The following is a 19,072-nucleotide window of genomic DNA, read 5'->3' on the forward strand; positions in this document are numbered from 1 at the left end:
CAAGTTTAAATGATCCAATGAATTCTTGGATCCTGAAAGTAAGGATGTGAACAGTCCAATGAGCTTCTGGATCCTGAGAGTAAAACTTCAAACAGTCCAATAGCAAAACAGGATGACATCTTCCAAGGCTGGGTGACCCTTGGGTGCTGGCAACAGATTCGATTAGCAAGTCCAAAGAGGGTCGTTGTTCTTATCAAAGGGCCGGCTGGGCGTTGGTCTAAGCAGCATTCCAGAGTCAACTTCCTTGTCACATAATATCAGACCTTTACTGGCTATTGCTTCTATTCTCAGACACTAATTTCAAAAATAACATTTCTAACTTAAACATTAGGAAAACCTTAAAGGATAAACACACATACTTATACTTATAGGCAGCACTGTACATCTACCTACTGGCAGGGCTCGCTTAAAATTAATAGAACCTTAACCTAACTGAAGAACCTTGTTAAACTAAAATCCTAAACTGCAGGCATAAACTTAACTAAGAGGAGCTTTTACCACATCCTAGAATGACACAAACACAAGGGAAACCATATAGCCTTGGCACAATCATGCATATACATTCTTTGTAAACCTTATGAAGGCTTCTGAACCACACAAGTCTCCGTGTCCAGGCATGGAGCCAGTGTACTAAGCAACCTGACTTCAGGAAATTATTTTGTTTATTTTCCTGTCGATAACAAAGACTGAAGCCATTGGCAAACAATTGGACATGGCGCCTGGGCGGAGAGGTGATGGAGGAGACGTGGAAGCGTCAAGAATGGGCAGCAGCCGCGAGGGGAGAAGAGAGTGAGAATGGGCCAAAGGGCATAGCTGCTTGGAGGCAAGGGAGGGGAGGTGGCTCCTTTGTGGGGCAGGCCCAGAGCCGTGAGGTGTGCCGGGGCCTTGGACGCCCCGTCTGGCCCGGGTGGAAGAATGGTGCGTGCTGGGCCAGAGTCCGGAGAGGCGGAAGGTCTCTTGTTCCTGGGCGGGGGTGTGGAGTGGAACGGCAGCCCGTTCAAGTGAGGCGCAGGAGCCAGTGCCAGGGCCTATGGCCATACCACCCTGAACATGCCTGATCTCGTCTGATCTTGGAAGCTAAGCAGGGTCGTGCCTGGTTAGTACTTGGATGGGAGACCGCCTGGGAATACCGGATGCTGTAGGCTTTTGGCTCCTGCAGCAGTCGCTGGGGCGGACCCTCGCTCGCTCTTTTCCTCCTCCCCACCACCGGCGCCCCGTGTGCCGGACACCATCAGCCGCCAAGGCACGCCTTCCTCACACAAACATTCCCTTCACCTTTGGTGCACACCCCCTGACAAAAAGGTGTACCGCCGCTTGGAAAGGGGCCAAGGGGTTTCCCCTGGATTTTTCTCCCTGCCCGCTGCGCTCACCCAAAGGGCAAGACTCTCTGCTCGAGGCCTCTTGGCAGAGCGATGGGCCCCCTCGGAGGTTAACGGTCCTCGGGAAGGGAAGAAAATTCAGCATCGGACACCTAAAGAGTTCCTTCACCCTTTTCCGACCTCTATGCACTCTTACCTGCTTCTCCGGAGGGGGGGGGGGCTGGCACCAGGGTTCTGCGGTGCTCTATTTGGTGTTCACAATGATCCTGTGAGGTAGGTCAGGCCGAGTGGGCGAGAGGCAGGGGCGCTCGGAGTCCCCAGGCCGCCTGCCGGGCTCGCACTGGGGCTTTCCTGACGCTAGCGGCACACTGTAGCCGCTGTGATGGCGGGAAGGCTCTGCACGGCTAAGAAAGGCGGCAAAGGTTTTTATGCTCAGGTGGAAGGTGAGTTTTCCAAAGAGGATGCGGAGCCGCTGAGAGGAGGAGGCCTCGATGCGCGCGCTGCTGTGTAGGGGAGGTGGCACTGTCGAAGCCGTGATCCCTCCCCCGGTTCTGGACTGAAGCCATTGGTGAGCAATTCGACATGGCGCCTGGGCGGAGAGGTGATGGAGGAGACTTGGAAGCATCAAGAATGGTCATTAGGGTCGGGCCTGGTTAGCAGTGGCATAACTAGGCAAACTGGAGCCCTGGGCAAAACCGGAGTTTGATGCCCCCAGGCGCGTGCCCGGTGCAACGTGCAACCCCCCGGTTCCCTTGTAGCTACGCCCAGTGCCATATCTAGGCAAACTGGAGTTTGCCCCCCCCCCATGGGCAGCCGCCCTCCCCCATTGTGACCAAGCATTGATTTTTTTACACCAGGTCGTTTCAACGTCACTATCACATTATAGAACATGCCCCAACTCACAAACTGAGCACAGCAATAGGCCGTGCCACACAGCAGAAATAATTTTTTTGAAAACATTTTCAAAATGCTTTCAAAATGTTTTATTACTGCTATGAAAACATTTTATGGTGTTGTATCCAGTCCCCCCAATTGGGGCAAACCGCATCACTTTCAATGTTATTTAAACTGAGCACCCCAGATTCTCCCTTTAAGGTGGATTTAAAAAGAGAACCCGGGGGGGTTTAAAAGGAAAATCTGGGGACATTTGGGGGGTGCTTGCTGTCAGAGGTGAAATTGTTAAGCTAGCAACTTTCAGCGTATCTTTAGGAGACTCTCCTAATGATATCACCCATGTTTGGTGAAGTTTGGATCAGGGAGTCCAAAGTTATGGACACTCAAAGGTAGCCCCCATCTTCTGGTAGCTCCCCTTTGGGAGTCCATAGCTTTGGACTCCCTGGACCAAACTTCACCAAACCTGGGTGGTATCATCAGGAGAGTCTCACCAAGATACCCTGAAAGGTTGGTACTGCTAGCTTAACAATTGCACCCCTGATAGCAGGCACCCTCCAAATTTTCCCAGATTCTCCCTTTAAATCCACCTCCTTTGGCATGGACTTAAAGCAGTGGCTCTCAACCTTTCCAATGCCGTGACCCTTTAATACAGTTCCTCATGTTGTGGTGACCCCCCAACCCTAATATTTATCCATTTTACAGATGGAGAACACTGATGCAGAGAGTCTTAGGTGACCCCTGTGAAAGGGTCGTTCGACCCCCAAAGGGGTCCCGACCCCACTGGTTGAGAACCACTGACTTAAAGGGAGAATGTGAGGTCCCCAGTTTAAACATTGAAAGTGGTGCTGTTTCAGGGTGGGGGATAAACCACCCCAAAACAGCATCACTTTTGATTCTCTCTTTAAGGTGGATTTAAAAGAAGAATCTGGACTTCCTAGTTTAAACACCATTGAAAGTGATGCTGTCTGGGGGTGGATTCTACTGGAGGTGTTTTGTGAGAGATGATACTGTCATTTGTTTGGTAAATGTTTTGCTGGGAGTGATTTGTGAGAGATTTACATGCTTAATACCCACTTGCACTGGCTTGGAGCTGTTTCTCAGGCTAACAACCTACCTCATAGGGTTGGTGTGAGGACAAAAATAGGAAAGAGAGTTGGTGGGGAGAGAGCCATGTATGTTTTGCTGGGGGTGGGAGGTGTTTTGTGAGCTGGTGTAAAAAAATCATTGTTTGGTCGTGGTGGGGGAGTGTGACCGCCAAACTCAGGTTTTGTCCCCAGGCTCCAGTTTGCCTAGATACACCTCTGTGAATTGCACAGCATTGATAACCACACAGATAGGTACCTGCCAACTGCAGGTAATCTTGCAAGTCTCGGGAAATTGGTTAGACTTTAATTCCAGTCATTGTTTACACTGCTAAACTGTCCGTATGGTGAAAAGCCCCTTCACTCACGCACACAAATGAAGCTGCCTTATCCTGAATAAGCTCATTGGCCTATCAAGACCAGTATTGTTTATTCTGACTGGCTGGCTCTCCAGACTTTCTGGCTGAAGTTTTCCACACCATTTCCTACCCGATCCTTTGACCTGGAGATGCCGGGGACTGAACATGGGACTTTTTCCAACCCAAGTCGCAAAAGACACAAGATCCTCCCTAGGAATTTTTGAAAGTAAAACCATTTACTCCCGAGTCCCTTACGCTCATCTCAACTAGGAAGACGCTGCAAACGGATAATGCATCCAATACACTACAGATAATGCATCAAATATAATTCAAAAAATGCATCAAATACAATACAAATAACGCATTAAATACAAATAATACAATACAAATAATGCATTAAATACAAATAAATACAACTAATTACGAATCCTTCTATTAGTGATATGCTCGAGCTCATCACAGTTCAGCCTTCACAGCTCCGATGTTTCCAAAACACCCGACCCACATTTTCCCCGACGGCTCCGCTCTGGAACCGCCTCCCGGGTCCGTGTGGTGGGCGTCCCGGGCGCTTCCTGGCGCTCTCCCTCGGCCAATCAGATGCCCCCTAGCGAGCCACATGTGGCCTCCCCTCCACGAATCCTCCCTTCCCCATCATGGCTGGCGAGAGCCCTTTGGAGATCCTGCAGCGGGAGATCACCTGCTCCATCTGCCTGGGCTACTTCAAGGAGCCGGTCTCCATCGACTGCGGGCACAACTTCTGCCAGGCCTGCATCACGCAGTGCTGGGGGCGGTCGGACGACGAGAACACGTCGTGCCCGCAGTGCCGGCGCTGGTCGCGGAAGAGGAGCTTCAGGCCCAACCGGGAGCTTGGCAACGTGGTGGAGGTGACCAAGCGGCTGCGGCTGGAGGCGGTCCACGCGCTGGCCGGGCAGCGGCTGTGCGAGAAGCACCAGGAGCCCCTGAAGCTCTTCTGCGAGCAGGACGAGACGCCCGTCTGTGTCATCTGCAGGGAGTCGCGGGTCCACAAGGCCCACCCCATGCTGCCCATCGAGGAGGCGGCCCAGGATTACAAGGTGGGTCCGCCGCCCCCTTTACCTTGCCCCGGTTCCCCCGTGTCACCGGAGGCCGACCCTTTGGAAGAGCAGAGGCGACCCTGCATTTGTCACCACCAACCTCTGCTGCCTCCCTCTTCGCCATAATCCTGTGCATCTCCACTCAGAAGCACCTCTCGTGGTGGGGTTTGCTAGATTGCTGTGCATGGGATTGCAGTTTGTGCAGGGTTACCAGGCCAGACAACCGACTCCCTCTCTGTTCCACTCAGATCTGTCCACAGTGATCCATGCAGTGGTCACGTCCAGGCTAGATTACTGTAATTCACACTACGTTGGCCTGCCCTTTAGACTGCTCCAGAAAATGCAACAGTTGGGAGAGTGCTCACCGGGACTCTGGTCAGGGAACATATAAGATCTGTATTCTGCTGACTGCACTGGTTCCCATTTGAATTTTGGTGTTAACCTTTGAGCAGAACCTTTGTATCTTCAGGACTGCATCTCCGCACACAAGAGGACTCTTTGATCCTCTGATAGCAATCTACTGGTGGTCCCTGACCCCAAGGACATTCAGCTGACTTCCACCAGAGCCAGGGCTTTGGACATCAGGCTTCTGAGGGATATAAACTAGTTCTTCAGAGCCTGTAAGACCAAGATGTTTTGCCAGGCCTACAGCTAAAGCCGCTTGGTCCATATTGTGTTATACTGGCCCCAAGACTCTACCCCCTCCTCTTCCAGCCTGTAGGACTTTGAAACTATGGCAAGAGTTAGACTTAATATTTATTTTATTTATTTATATCCCGCCCTATCCCTGCAGGGCTCAGGCAATGTATTCGCCAAACCGCCATCTGAGAAATTATTATCCATTAGAAGGTTTTTATTTATTGATATAGCGTTTTTAGATTGTGACTTAAGTATGTTTGTTATCTGCCCTGAGCCTGGCCTTGATTGGGGAGGGTCATCCTGGTTTCGCATTTGGGTGAGAGACCCTTTGGCAGTTTACCCAGAAACAAGCTGTCTGGCAGGGCTACATGGGTCCTTGGACCCAGCAGAAAGGTAAACCTGGGTGAAGCAGGTTGTGATCAAGAGCAGCTTTAGAAGAAGAAGAAGAGTTTGGATTTATATCCCCCCTTTCTCTCATGTAGGGAGACTCAAAAGGGCTTACAGTCTCCTTGCCCTTCCCCCTGTGAGGTGGGTGGGGCTGAGAGAGCTCCGAAAAGCTGTGACTAGCCCAAGGTCACCCAGCTGGCGTGTGTGGGAGTGCACAGGCTAATCTGAACTCCCCAGATAAGCCTCCACAGCTCAAGCGGCAGAGCGGGGAATCAAACCCGGTTCCTCCAGATTAGAATGCACCTGCTCTTAACCACTACGCCACGGCTGCTCCTGTCTTCTGACTTGGGGAAGGTTGTGGCAGCAGAAAGCAAGCCTGTCTGAAAGAGCAATGGCTCTCTGGGCGGCCCTAGAAGGATGGAACTAATTAGGGTTGCACTGTAAGGCTGTGATCCTGAACAGACCTTTTATATGGGACTAAGCCCCCTGGAAACCAGTGGGAGAAACCTGCATAGGATCAGGTTGCAAGCGGTCAAAGCAGAAAACAGCCTTCCCAAAATCTGGTGGGGGTGGGGATGGGGGAGAGGTTCCTTAATGCCTTCCTAACATGTCTTTTGGTCTATGTTCAGAAAAGAGTTGCCATCCACCTGAAAGCCCTGAAGTACAGGAGAGAAAAACTGAAAGAGTCTAAAGAGGACTTGGAGTGCAGAACCCAGGCCGATCAGGTAGGTTCTTGTCTCAGTTGTCCAGGAAGATCCGAGATGTGAGGGATGCCTCTTTGTTTTCATGCTGGGGAAAGAGTGAATCAGTTTGGAATGACTAAAACCCAGTCTCCTCAGGTGCCATCCTTACTGTAGGGCGCTTTTACCTTTCACTTGTAGGTTTAATTAAGCGAGGGCGTTGACAGTATGACGGGTCTTATCATGTGCAGCCGTTGTGTCCCTCACAACAGGATCTCATGGCTCTTGAGGACACAGGCTGTGATGTTTTGGGCCTGTTTTTTTTTCTGTTGCTGCCCTGGAAGGGATGAGGCAGGTACCTTCCAATGAGGCTGCGCTGTTGGAAGTTATTTAAGTGTGGAACGCTGCTTGAGCAGGCAGCTTGAAAGAGTTAAGTCTTATCTGCATTATTAAATAGCCTGTTGTAATCACCTGCTGTAATTAATAGACTAGAATCATAGGTGTCAAACAGGCCCTGATGGGAACTGTAGTCCATTACATCTGGAGGGCCGTGAGTTTGACACCTGTGGACTAGATGGTTAGTTTTGTATTTTGTCAATTGTTGCTTTCAGCCTTTGGTCCTGCGTACGTTGAGAGAAAGACCAGCTATATAAACATTCTAAAGAAATAAGTCTTCTCCATTTCAAGGTTTTCTTGCCCTTATCAATAGTATTTCCCTCTTTACTAAGCATACATATTCTCTGCCCCCCTCAACTAAAGCAATTTGTGCTCCTTGCATTAAAAAAATGATCTGTGTGCATCCCCTCTTTCTTTGTCTGGGGTCATCAGAGCTAAGCAGGGTTCTCCAGTAAGAGAATAAAACTGCTGATATCATAAACTGGAGCACCTTCCCTATGAGGAGAGGCTGCAGCATTTGGGACTCTTTAGTTTGGAGAGGAGACGTCTGAGGAGGGATATGATTGAAGTCTATAAAATTATGCATGGGGTAGAAAATGTTGACAGAGAGAAATTTTTCTCTCTTTTTCACAATACTAGAACCAGGGGGCATCCATTGAAAATGCTGGGGGGAAGAATTAGGACTAATAAAAGGAAACACTTCTTCACGCAACGTGTGATTGGTGTTTGGAATATGCTGCCACAGGAGGTGGTGATGGCCACTAACCTGGATAGCTTTAAAAGGGGCTTAAACAGATTTATGGAGGAGAAGTCGATTTATGGCTACCAATCTTGATCCTCTTGGATCTGAGATTGCAAATGCCTTAACAGTCCAGGTGCTCGGGAGCAACAGCTGCAGAAGGCCCTTGCTTTCACATCCAGCACGTGAGCTCCCAAAGGCACCTGGTGGGCCACTGCGAGTAGCAGAGAGCTGGACTAGATGGACTCTGGTCTGATCCAGCTGGCTTGTTCTTATGTTCTTATGTTCTCATAGTCACTGTCACTGGTTGGATGGGAGACAAACAAGGAAGTATAGAGTTGCTATGCAGAGGAAGGCAACAGAACATAAGAAAAGCCATCCTGGATCAGAGCAAGGGCCATCAAGTCCAGCAGTTTGTTCGCACAGTAGTTAACCAGGTTCCTTTAGGAAGCCCACTAACAAGGCAACTGCAGCCTCATTCTCCTGCCTTGTGTTCCACAGCACCTAATATAACAGGCATGCTTCTCTGATACTGGAAAGAATAGGTGTGCATCATGACTCGTATTCATTTTGACTAGTAGCCATGGATAGAACTGACCTCTGTGAACATATCCACTCCCCTCTTTAAGCCTTCCAAACTGGCAGCCATCACCACCCCATCTTGTGGCAGAGAGTTCCACAGTTTAACCATGTGTTGTATGAAGAAATACTTCCTTTTGTCTGTTTCGCATCTCTCTCCCTTCAGTTTCCGCAGATGAACCTACATATTCTAGCATTATGAGAGAGGGAGAAAAGCTTCTTCCTGTCTTCTCTGTCCGCACCATGTATAATTTTACAGACTCCCTCAACCACCTTTTTCCCAAGCTAAACAGCCTTCAGCTTTTTACCCACTCATCATAGGGTGGTTGTTCCAGCCTACTGATCATTCTGGTTACTTTTTTCTGCATCCCCTCAAGGTCTGTAATATCCTTTTCTAAGTGTGTTGATCAGAGCTGTTCACAGTATTTCACGTGTGGTCTCACCATAGAGTTGTACAAGGGCAGTATGATATCAGCAGTTTTATTCTCTTGCTCCTTGTCTAATTATGGTCAGTGTGGAATTTGTCTTTATCAAAGCAGCTGCTCACTGGGTTGACATCTTCATTGAGCTGTTGACTACCACCCCAAGATCCTTTTCTTGGTCTGCTGCCGCCAGTGCAGAGCGTATCAGTGTACATGTAAACATGGGATTATTTGCCCCAATAGTGGTGTCATCTGCAAACTGGGCCACTTTGTTGTTCACCCCCAGCTCCAGATCATTGATGAACAAGTTGAAAACACCAGTCCCAACACAAATCCCTGAGGCGCGCCACTGCTCACATCCTTCCATTGTGAGGACTGACCATTTATTCCTACTCTCTGCTTTCTAGTTTAGCCAGCTCTCAATCTGTAAGAGGACTTCATGACTTTGTCAGAGGTCTTTTGGAAAGCCAAATGTTCAGTGTCCACAGGCTCAGTCTACATGCTTATTGACTCTTTCCAGAAATTCTGAAGAACCTACCTTTGCAGAAGCCATGTTGGTTTTTGGTCAGCAGGGCTTGTCTTTCTATATTCTTGTCAAATCTATCTTGAATAATGCTTATATCAATTTACCTGGAACGGACATTAAGCTAATTGGCCTGCAATTTCCTGGATTCCTCTGGAACCCTTTTTATAAATGGGTGTTACATTGGCTAATCTTAGGGACATGTTGCATATCATCATTAAAAGTTCAGGAGTTTCCTGTTTAAGTTCTTGAAGAGCTGTAGGATGAACTGGTCCTAATGACTTGTTAGTTTGCAGTTTGTCTGTATACGTTCTAGAACTTCCTGCCTTGTTACCATTGTTTGCCCCAGCTCCTCATTCTCCCCTCCCCAAAACATCTGTTCAAGAAAAGGTATCTGCCTGGTATTTTCAACAGTAAAGACAGATGAGAGGAATTCACTTAGGCTCATTCCGCACATGCAGAATAATACACTTTCAAAATGCTTTCAGTGCTCTTTGAAGCTGTGCGGAATGGCAAAATCCACTTGCAAGCAGTTGTGAAAGTGGTTTGAAAACGCATTATTTTGCGTGTGCGGAAGGGGCCTTAGCTTCTCAGCAATCGTTTTATCCTCCGTATTCCTTTACTAAGGTAATGGCAAACCACCTCTCCTTGTCTTTTGACTGGAATGCCCTGTGGATGGGGCTGCCATGAGTCAGTTACAACTCAACGGCACCATCTTCCTCATTCTTAGATGAACATCTAGAGGTTCACTATCACTTGTCACTCTGAGCAGCGGCTGCCTAGTTCACTTGCTGACTTGGTGGGGTGTGGGGGAGAGACCAGAAACTTTAGCACCTGTGCCTGGACTTTTTCAGCCTGAGCTAGACATATCCTTTCCCTGCTCATTTCAGGATGATGTGCAAACTGAGAAGCAGAAAGTAGAGTCTGAGTTTAATAAAATCCACGAATTCTTGGAGAAGATAGAGCGTTTCCTGATTATTATGCTGAAGAAGTTTGACAAAGAGATTGTGCAGAGGAGAGACGGAGCTTCTACTAAACTCTCGGAGGAGATTTCTCGCTTGGATACCTTGATCACAGATGTGGAAGAGAAATGTCAACTGTCAGCAAGTGAATTCCTGCAGGTGAGGTTGCCTTAGGGCTCTTTGCGCTGTTGGCTTTCTGCATTTCAGCAGTAAAGCCAGCAATGTGGGACTCAGTGCGGGTGGAAAAACCTTACTGAAGATTTTACACCCAGTCCCTTGTTTAGACTGTGCTGGTTTGAAATTAGATCAAATCTCTGTTAGGCTTTGTTTGCCACCTAATTTCTGTGCCCTTTGGCAATTTTTCTTTCATAAAAATATGAGACTGATCTTCTTTCTCTGTTTCCCCTTTCCCAGGACATCAGGAACATTTTGAGCAGGTATGTAGTTCTCTTGTAAACATCTGTCACCTTTTATTATGGCAGGGAGAACTGAGGAAGTCTAGACTTACATAGAATCATAGAGTTGGAAGGGGCCATACAGACCACCTAGTCATACCCCCTACTCAATGCAGGATCAGCCTAGAGTTTCCCTGGCAAGTATGGTTGTGCCATTGCTTGAAGACTGCCAGCAAGGGGGAGCTCACCACTCCCCTGGGCAGCCGTTTCCACTGCTGAACGACTGTCATAAGAACATAAGAACTAGCCTGCTGGATCAGACCAGAGTCCATCTAGTCCAGCACTCTGCCACTCGCAGTGGCCCACCAGGTGCCTTTGGGAGCTCACGTGCAGGATGTGAAAGCAATGGTCTTCTGCTGCTGCTGCTGCTCCTGAGCACCTGGTCTGTTAAGGCATTTGCAATCTGAGATCAAGGAGGATCAAGATTGGTAGCCATAGATCGACTTCTCCTCCATAAATCTGTCCAAGCCCTTGTTAAAGCTATCCAGGTTAGTGGCCATCACCACCTCCTGTGGCAGCATTTTCCAAACACCAATCACACGTTGCGTGAAGAAGTGTTTCCTTTTATTAGTCCTAATTCTTCCCCCCAGCATTTTCAATGAATGCCCCCTGGTTCAATGAATGCCCCCTGTCACTATAAAAAATTTTTTTTTTTAAATATCCAGCTGGTACATTTCTGCTTCGTTATAGCAAGTTTTCGCCTCTGCTGCCAACAGGAACAGTTCTTTGCCCTCTTCTAAGGGACAGCCTTTCAAATACTTCAGATACATCTAACAAAAGATTTTGAAGAGCAAGGTTCTCCCTGGGACATAAACCTTTAAGTGTTGCAAAGAAACTGCAACTTATTTTTGCTGGGAAAAGTTGTCAGGCTCCGTTTCTCTGCTCCACATGGCATGGGGTGAACAATGTCCAACTTGTGCTAAGCTTGGTTGTTCTTTTTCCCTGTTGGATGCCAACTGCTGAAATATCGCAAGAAACTACAGTTTGTGCAGAGTACGTCCTGAGCAGGGGAGCAGCCCTTGAATGAACCTGTGGATCTCTTGATTGGGTCTCATTACGTTCTTGGCAGAAATCAAATTTCTTACGTTGATCATCAGAAAAGAGAATTAAATCTTTGGTTGTTTTTAAAAATCAGTAGCATTATGAAACTTTTTTTTCCTTTTCTGCTCCTGTCATTTTGTGATGTATAAAATGGAGAGTTAAACTGTCAAAACAGAGGATGAGGAGGAATCTAAAGAACTTGTTCCATTCCTTCTAATCAACTGCAAAATTACTTTAGCCCTTTCCCCCACTCCTGGCCTTGATGGAGAGACCTTGCAATGCTGAGGCTTTGGTGACTTTTTCTCCTCTCAGAAGGGGTCCGAGGCAACTTCCATGTTGTTCGGTTGTAACCCCAAATGCAACAGATGAAAATACATAATCCACATCATAAAGAGACAAATTCTTTGCAAAACTGTCCCTGGTTACCATTATCCAAATATCCTCTTCAAAAAGTGCCATCTTTACTGGCCTTGCTGATGCTATACAAAACATTTCATTTGCGCCAAACAAACTTTCCCATTAGCAGATGGAATATGTATGAACATTCTGTAACACTAGAATATCTTAGTCAGTGATTTGGGAAGGGGACCTGCAGATAGGCAAACTTTCACCTTTTATGTATATATAAGGCACGTCTGTTCCTGACTACAGAATAATGGATCCATTTTCGATTCTAGGTGTCAAGAAGGACAGCTGCCGCAGCTTGTGACAGTTCCTTCTTCTCCAACTGACCTGGAAAAAAAACTTGGACATTTCAGCCTGAAAAATATTGTTATCAAGGAGGCTCTGGAGAAATGTCAAGGTACCAAAAAGAAAATGAGAGTTTGTAGTCACTTAAAATATTCACGAATTTCCTGACAGTGTTTTTATTGAGGTGCTGTGTGGTTTCCGGGCGGTATGGCCGTGTTCTAGCAGCATTCTCTCCTAATGTTTCACCTGCATCTGTGGCTGCCATCTTCAGAGGATCCTTTAAAGATTCTAGCCGCAGATGCAGGTGAAACGTCAGGAGAGAATGCTGCTAGAACACGGTCATACAGCCCAGAAACCACCCAGCACCTCAGTGATTCCGGCTGTGAAAGCCTTCGACAATACAGTGTTTTTATTTATTTATTGGGTGAATGGGGAGTGTTTTGTTTTGTGGGGCACACAGGTATGGACCTCAGTATAGTGTGTTCTACCTGAAAGAAATACCACCTTAATGCCCAGAATGAAATAGAAACTATTTTGATGACTAAGATGAATTAGAAGGAAAATGGGGGAGAGCAGGCAGATGGGAAGGAAAAATGAACTTTGGTGAAAAGTGCACAAAATCTTAAAAGAAGAAGAAGAAGAGTTTGGATTTATATCTCCCCTTTCTCTCCTGCAGAAGACTCAAAGGGGCTTACAATCTCCTTGCCCTTCCCCCCTCACAACAAACACCCTGTGAGGTGGCTGGGGCTGAGAGAGCTCCGAAAAGCTGTGACTAGCCCAAGGTCACCCAGCTGGTGTGTGTGGGAGTGTACAGGCTAATCTGAATTCCCCCGATAAGCCTCCACAGCTCAGGCGGCAGAGCTGGGAATCAAACCCGGTTCCTCCAGATTAGATACACGCGCTCTTAACCTCCTACGCCACTGCTGCTCCTAAGTGTGCCGATCATGGGGGAATACCAGCTGACCACCTGGGCCCATCATCTTTCTATTCCTCCTCCCACAGCACACATCTCTGACATTTTTTCTCTCCCAGCCAACTCAATCGTCCACTTTACCCACAGCAACCATACTGATGTTCTTGAAGTTAATGAGAATCTTTTCCCCCCTCAGCTGCTGTAATATCAGACCATTAACATTCTGGGGAGTTGCCCTCTCCTGCCGATTTAGCTGGTCTGTGGAATCTGAATTTTTGTTTGTGCATTTTTTATTAATCATCCTCTTATGACTTGTGAGGGATTGTGACAGAAAAAGAAGAAAGCTGAGATGGGTGGCCTGCCAATTACTGAGTCAAATGCCATCTTCTGTATCTGACTGATAAGCTGTCCCCATCCCCCGTAAAAGCTGCAATATATGAAGAGACTCTAGCGCTTATATTTGCTATTCCCTCCCCCACACTCATAGTTTATGGAAGGGTAAGGCATACTTTAAAAATAAACAATTTATATCCCGCGCCAGCGTAACAGAGAGGTTTGAGTCTCTTTCTCTTCCTTCCCTCTCTAGAGATAATGATATCAGAATTGGCAAAAGCAAGGACAATGGAAACAGCAGCTAAACAAGGTATGTGGACCTCTTGTTCTGTTCCCAGGAACATTCAATTATGGCTCGAGAAGGGATTATGGGAACAGTCCCTCCGTCCAGCAGACAAAGGGTTATACTCTCATCTAACCTTTAAGGCTGCCCCCCTTGTAGCTTACAAAGAGTTGGAAGTTTTCTCCCCTCATTACTGTGTCAGCATCCAGCTCCAGATCTTCAAATACCTGTAGATGACATCAGTTTCCCAAGTGTCCCCCTGCCCATCCTTGGGTCTTCCCTTTACCTTAATTTTTATTTATATTATTTGTAGTCAAACTCACTGAGACTCGAGGCAGATTAAATAGTATCCATGGCAAGCGGGAAGCTGCATGGGGATGAGCTCTGCATGAGGCCAATTAAACCTGCTTTAAAAAATTTTGAATTTACAAACTCTTGGACTATGCTTTGGAGGGTGGCTGCTATCATCTGATCTCCGGGAGTTCTTCTGTTATTCCACTTTCCCCGTGTAAGAGGCTTCAGGGTCGCCATTGCTTTCACGGCCTTCAGTGTTGAGGAAGCTAAAGCCATTAATTAGCCGCTGCAATTCCTCCCTTCCCTCTCCGCTGCTTGACAATCATTCATGACTGACAAATCTAAACCTCGTGTTTCAAAGAAGAAAATAAGTTCAGTGACATCAGCCACCTCAGACCAGCCTAAATGGGCTGATTTGTTCTACCTGTCTTGGGAAACACTGACCTTTTAGAGGGAAGGAAAGTGGCCGAAAGTGAAAGCAACTCACTACATACGCATACAGCTGACCAAGATCTTCTTGATGAACTAAACTTAGAGCCTCCAGAGCATTTAGCAACATCAGAGAAAGAAAGCAATGCTTCTCCTTCTAGTGCCGTGGTGGCGAACCTTTGGCACTCCAGATGTTATGGACTACAATTCCCATCAGCCCCTGCCAGCATGGCCAATTGGCCATGCTGGCAGGGGCTGATGGGAATTGTAGTCCATAACATCTGGAGTGCCAAAGGTTCGCCACCACTGTTCTAGTGACTTTTCTTCCAGAGTGCTCTTTGAACTTGCCGACCAATGCCCCCTAACTGCTGAAACTTTACAATTTGTAATGGGAAAGCTAGATACAATGAGTACCAAACTTCCATCTTTTTAGGCCTCAGCCTGAACCACTATTTGAACAATAAACTGCTTAATGGACCAGTTTATTAATTCCTCAACCTTCCCCATTTATTGGTTGGTTGGTTTTTGCAAGCCTCTCTATCTTGCATTGGGATACTCTGAATTAAGATGGATAAATAAAATGGTAGCCTTAAAGGGTCCAGTCGTACTTTCTGCATAAAATCCTTGGCTTGCCCCATTCTATTCCCTATGCGGCCCTGTGCTTAGAAACAGGCCAGCATCGGCTGGAAACTCTGGCCTGGTGCCGTACATTCAAGTTTTGGGCCAGGATTTGTTTTAATCGAGATGAACTGGACTATACATCCCAGGGATGCTCCATCCTCCACACAACCCAGTGGTGGGTTAAAATCGAGCCAAACTTAATGAGTTGGGCATTTCCTTGGAGGACCTGCTAATGTTAACAGAGCAGGAGGTCTATGGGGCTATCAAGAAGAGACTTTTTGATAGAGAGTTTCAACAGATGCTAGAGGAAGCTAATAAAACCTGTTCCCAGATCTCTCTGGGAATACCTGTGGATAGATTAATTGTAGCCCAGTACCTTTATCTCCTGGTTGAGGCCCGGTGGCGTAGAGCAATCACCTTAGCTAGGTGTAATGCCCTGCCTTCTGCCTTTAGCCTTGGACGCCACCTTGGAATTCCACATAAAGAAAGGAAATGCCCGTGTGGCATGGGTTCTGTGGAAACAGTATCTCATATGCTGTTGAATTGTCCTTTTTATGAGATAGATAGGAAGAAGCACATAATCCCCTTCCTGCATGGAAGTGAAGGCATTACAGATAAACAGAAGGTTATATATCTTTTAAACAGCCACAACTACGAGCTGTTGGAAGCGGTGGCTAAATTTTTTAATGGTGTTATTTTAACTCGTCAGAAGTTGTAAAGGCTGTTATTATCTTGCAATGTTATTTAAATGTTAAAAAAATAATAAATAAAATTGTAGCCTTCCTTGTGGCAGAGCCCTTCTGACATTGTTTCTTTTTCCCCTTAGCCATCATAACTCTGGACCCAAGCTCGGCTCACCCCACGTTTGTGGTGAGTGAAGACAGGAAGAGTGTGAAGCAGGGAACTGCGTGGCAGGAGCTGCCTGACACCCCTGAGAGATTTGACACCGCCGTCAATGTGCTGGGCTGTGAACGATTCACCTCAGGCATACACTACTGGGAAGTGGAAGTGGGGGATGGGCAAAACTGGGCTCTTGGTGTCTCCTGGGAGTCAGTGAAGAGGAAAGGCGATATCATCATGTGCCCTGAGGAGGGGATCTGGGCTTTGGGGCTCTGTGGGGATCAATATAAGGCTTTTACTTCACCTGAGACATGCCTCACCCTAGATGAACCCCCAGAAAAAATCCAGGTTTTTCTGCATTATGAAAGGGGTTGGGTGGCATTTTTTGATGCTGATTATATGTCCCTGATCTTTATTTTCCAGTCAGCTAAATTCCTGGGGGAGAAAGTCTGTCCTTTCTTTAAAGTGTTTAGTACAACTACAGAGCTTAAACTGTGTCCCTGAGTAGAGTTTCTAGTTCCAGGGTGGGGCTTGGGGAGAGGGTTAAACCTCAGTCAGCTATAAAGCTATAGACTCTCCCCCTCCAAAGCTGCCATTTTCTCTAGCGGAAATGATCTCCATCCTATGGTGATAGTTTGTACTTCTGTGAGATCTCCAAATCCCACTTGGAGGTTAGCAATCCTGTCCCTGAGACACCAATTCTGGTACTTTGGCCTTCTTCATCTCTAACCATGCATCATTTTATATGGAATTTTGGAATGGCACAGAATTTTGACTGGGAAAAAAAAGGCCTTCCACTCTCAAAATAAGCAAAAGAGCAATTTTCTTCATTCCCTTCCTGTTTTTTTTTTAAAACAACAACATCAAGTATACATGATTTGAGCGAACCTTCGGTGTCATAAATATTTAGTTGCAGGCTGAGCATTAGTATGTTTGTATACACTTCTAACTTATATTACCTTAGCTAACATTTTAGACTGGTTATCCTTTTTTTTCCATCTCTTGCGCCAAAATGTAAATATATATTTTTACTTAGGAGCATACCCTGTTCATTTCAGTGGGCCACAGCTCCATCTCAAAAGCTTGCATCTGTAGTATTAGTAGTCAGGACTTCCTCTTCAAATTCTGTTCCTTGCCTCTTTTCTGTTATTCATCCCATTCCATAGTCTGTTCCATAGTCTCCTATACTGCACATCAATCTGTTTCGTTGCCATTTTTGAACATCCCCTCTCTTTATCAAGCTCAGAGCATGTCACAGAGAACTTTGAGAAGGAAGGTGAGATGCTGATAAGGGCTCTTTAATGGTTCACTCCCACCTTAGCTCGGAAAGTGGCTTGTGGAGGGTGGATGGATAAAACGGGGCCTAGGATGGGGATAGGCAAGAGAAAACCATTGATAAAGGAAAGAGTGCTGGATCCGCCCCCCCCCCCCAACCAAAAAAAGAAAAGAAAAGAAAATACCTGTTTCATTATTGGGCTTGGTGTATTGTCTGATGTCTCAGGATGCATCCAGCTTGCTGAAGGTGAGTTGGTTAGGATGCGTTTCTGTACCTGTATGGGAAACTGGAAACCTGGGTTGTGCAACTTCCTGCTCCATGATAGAGAAAAGGTAGGATAGAAATGTAATAATAAATAAATCTGAAGCTATGGCCTTGTAACCTAATGAGCAAATGATCCCCTCCTCCCCCACCCCCGCGCTTCCTACCTTTTATTATTGTTTCTAAATATGGCAGTTGTGGCAAAGTTTTTGGTTTCTCTTATTATTTGACATAATGTAACAATAGCCAGTGGTAGAATTTAACCTACTTGACCTGTAAGCATTGTCTCTGCAGTGCAATTCCCATGCTGTTCTTGCTGGTCAGCTGTGCAAACAGAGAAAGACTGTTCTGACAAGTTCCCGCCAGAACAGCTGATATGTTTCAGTGTGTCCCCACTTCTGTGTGAATCCAGACAGTAACAGAATTCCATTCTCAGAACTTCACACAGCTGGCAAAACCTCAAGGTTAGAGTGGATAAGCAGGTGCTAGAAGCCCAAAGCAAAAAGCCACAGTCCCCAACAGCTCCCCCTCCCAACAGAAACAGCATCCTGACACTCCCCTCTTTTGCCAAGGTCCCACACTTGAATGTAGTGGACACTTGAACGTTGCTGCCTTATATTGAGTCAGACCATTGGTCTATTGAGGTCAGACTCATCTCCTTTGCCTGGCAGTATCTCTTCAGGGTCTTTCAGGAGTAGTTTTTCGCTAGTGAGCTTATTGACTGGGAATTTCTGCATGCAGGGCTGATTTAGTACTAATGAAACATGGCCCTTCTCCTGAGAATGACAATGGAAAGGTAAACAAAGCCTCAGGTTGTTTCTTATCGGAATATAGTGTCATGATCTTTCAGGCAAAAGAATCATTTTTCAGTGTAAATTTTAGGACAGTTGTTGAATTTCATTTCGAGGCTTGTCTTTTTTTTAAAAAAACCCTTCGTATTCTGATAACTGTCCCCTTCCCTTGACCAGCTCCTGAGATTTCTGCAAGCATTAATCTCACATTTTCAAGACTATCTTCAAGGAATTAGAACTTATTTGTTCTGTTATAAATGCTGAGGTTTATCCAACTGCTGGATTCTGTGCCTGATGCTAAATACCCGTCACCCTACGATAGAAGCCTGTTGCGCTCATCAATCTGACTGCTCTGGCTATGCTGCACTTGTTTTGTTTCCTGTAAACTTCAAAATTCTTCTAAAGGTCAAATGTCATTCTGGCAATTCTAAACAGAGGCCCTTTCTGCACGGGGCCAAAAACAGCGGCCCAGGGACGGAAAAACACCGGTCCCTGGGGAGCTGTTCGCACAAGCAGCGCTGCAGCAGCACCGTCCTGTGCGACCCCGAGCGGTGTGAAGGCACCGCTTTCCACCTCCCTTCCCGAGGGAGGTTTTTGGAAGGCGCTGCTTTCCCATCCCCCCCCCCACTCACCTCGTCCTCCAGCGTCAGTCTGAAGGGCTGCTGAGACCCGCCCACGCAGCCCTTCGACCCCGTGCGGAGCCGCCTCTTCTGTGCTGGCCTCTGCGGGGGCCGCTCGCACGCTCCTGTGCGAACGGCCCCCTCCCCTCCACCGGCATAATTTCTGCCGGT

General features: G+C 46.9%; 1 protein-coding gene and 1 pseudogene across 1 annotated transcript; both read left to right on the forward strand.

The window, feature by feature from the left end:
- Window positions 1–1,026: 1,026 nt before the first annotated feature.
- On the forward strand, window positions 1,027–1,145 carry LOC125430367 (annotated as a pseudogene).
- A 3,126-nt stretch (window positions 1,146–4,271) lies between these two features.
- On the forward strand, window positions 4,272–17,410 carry LOC125430168 (zinc finger protein RFP-like). The gene is made up of 7 exons (XM_048491968.1): window positions 4,272–4,727; window positions 6,383–6,478; window positions 9,983–10,213; window positions 10,469–10,491; window positions 12,228–12,352; window positions 13,740–13,796; window positions 15,940–17,410. Exons 1-7 carry the CDS (start codon window positions 4,308–4,310, stop codon window positions 16,455–16,457), a joined length of 1,470 nt encoding a protein of 489 aa, XP_048347925.1. The 5' UTR covers window positions 4,272–4,307; the 3' UTR covers window positions 16,458–17,410.
- The last annotated feature ends 1,662 nt before the right edge of the window (window positions 17,411–19,072 follow it).

Source organism: Sphaerodactylus townsendi, linkage group LG03, assembly GCF_021028975.2.
Source record: "Sphaerodactylus townsendi isolate TG3544 linkage group LG03, MPM_Stown_v2.3, whole genome shotgun sequence".
Taxonomy (NCBI): domain Eukaryota; kingdom Metazoa; phylum Chordata; class Lepidosauria; order Squamata; family Sphaerodactylidae; genus Sphaerodactylus; species Sphaerodactylus townsendi.

Excerpts from the sequence above, each read along its gene's own strand:
- LOC125430168 (XM_048491968.1), top strand. The coding sequence starts at position 4,308 with ATGGCTGGCGAGAGCCCTTTGGAGATCCTGCAGCGGGAGATCACCTGC. Across the intron at positions 6,479-9,982 it reads GCAGAACCCAGGCCGATCAG|GATGATGTGCAAACTGAGAA; the intron begins GTAGGTTCTTGT and ends TGCTCATTTCAG. Across the intron at positions 10,492-12,227 it reads ATCAGGAACATTTTGAGCAG|GTGTCAAGAAGGACAGCTGC; the intron begins GTATGTAGTTCT and ends TTTCGATTCTAG.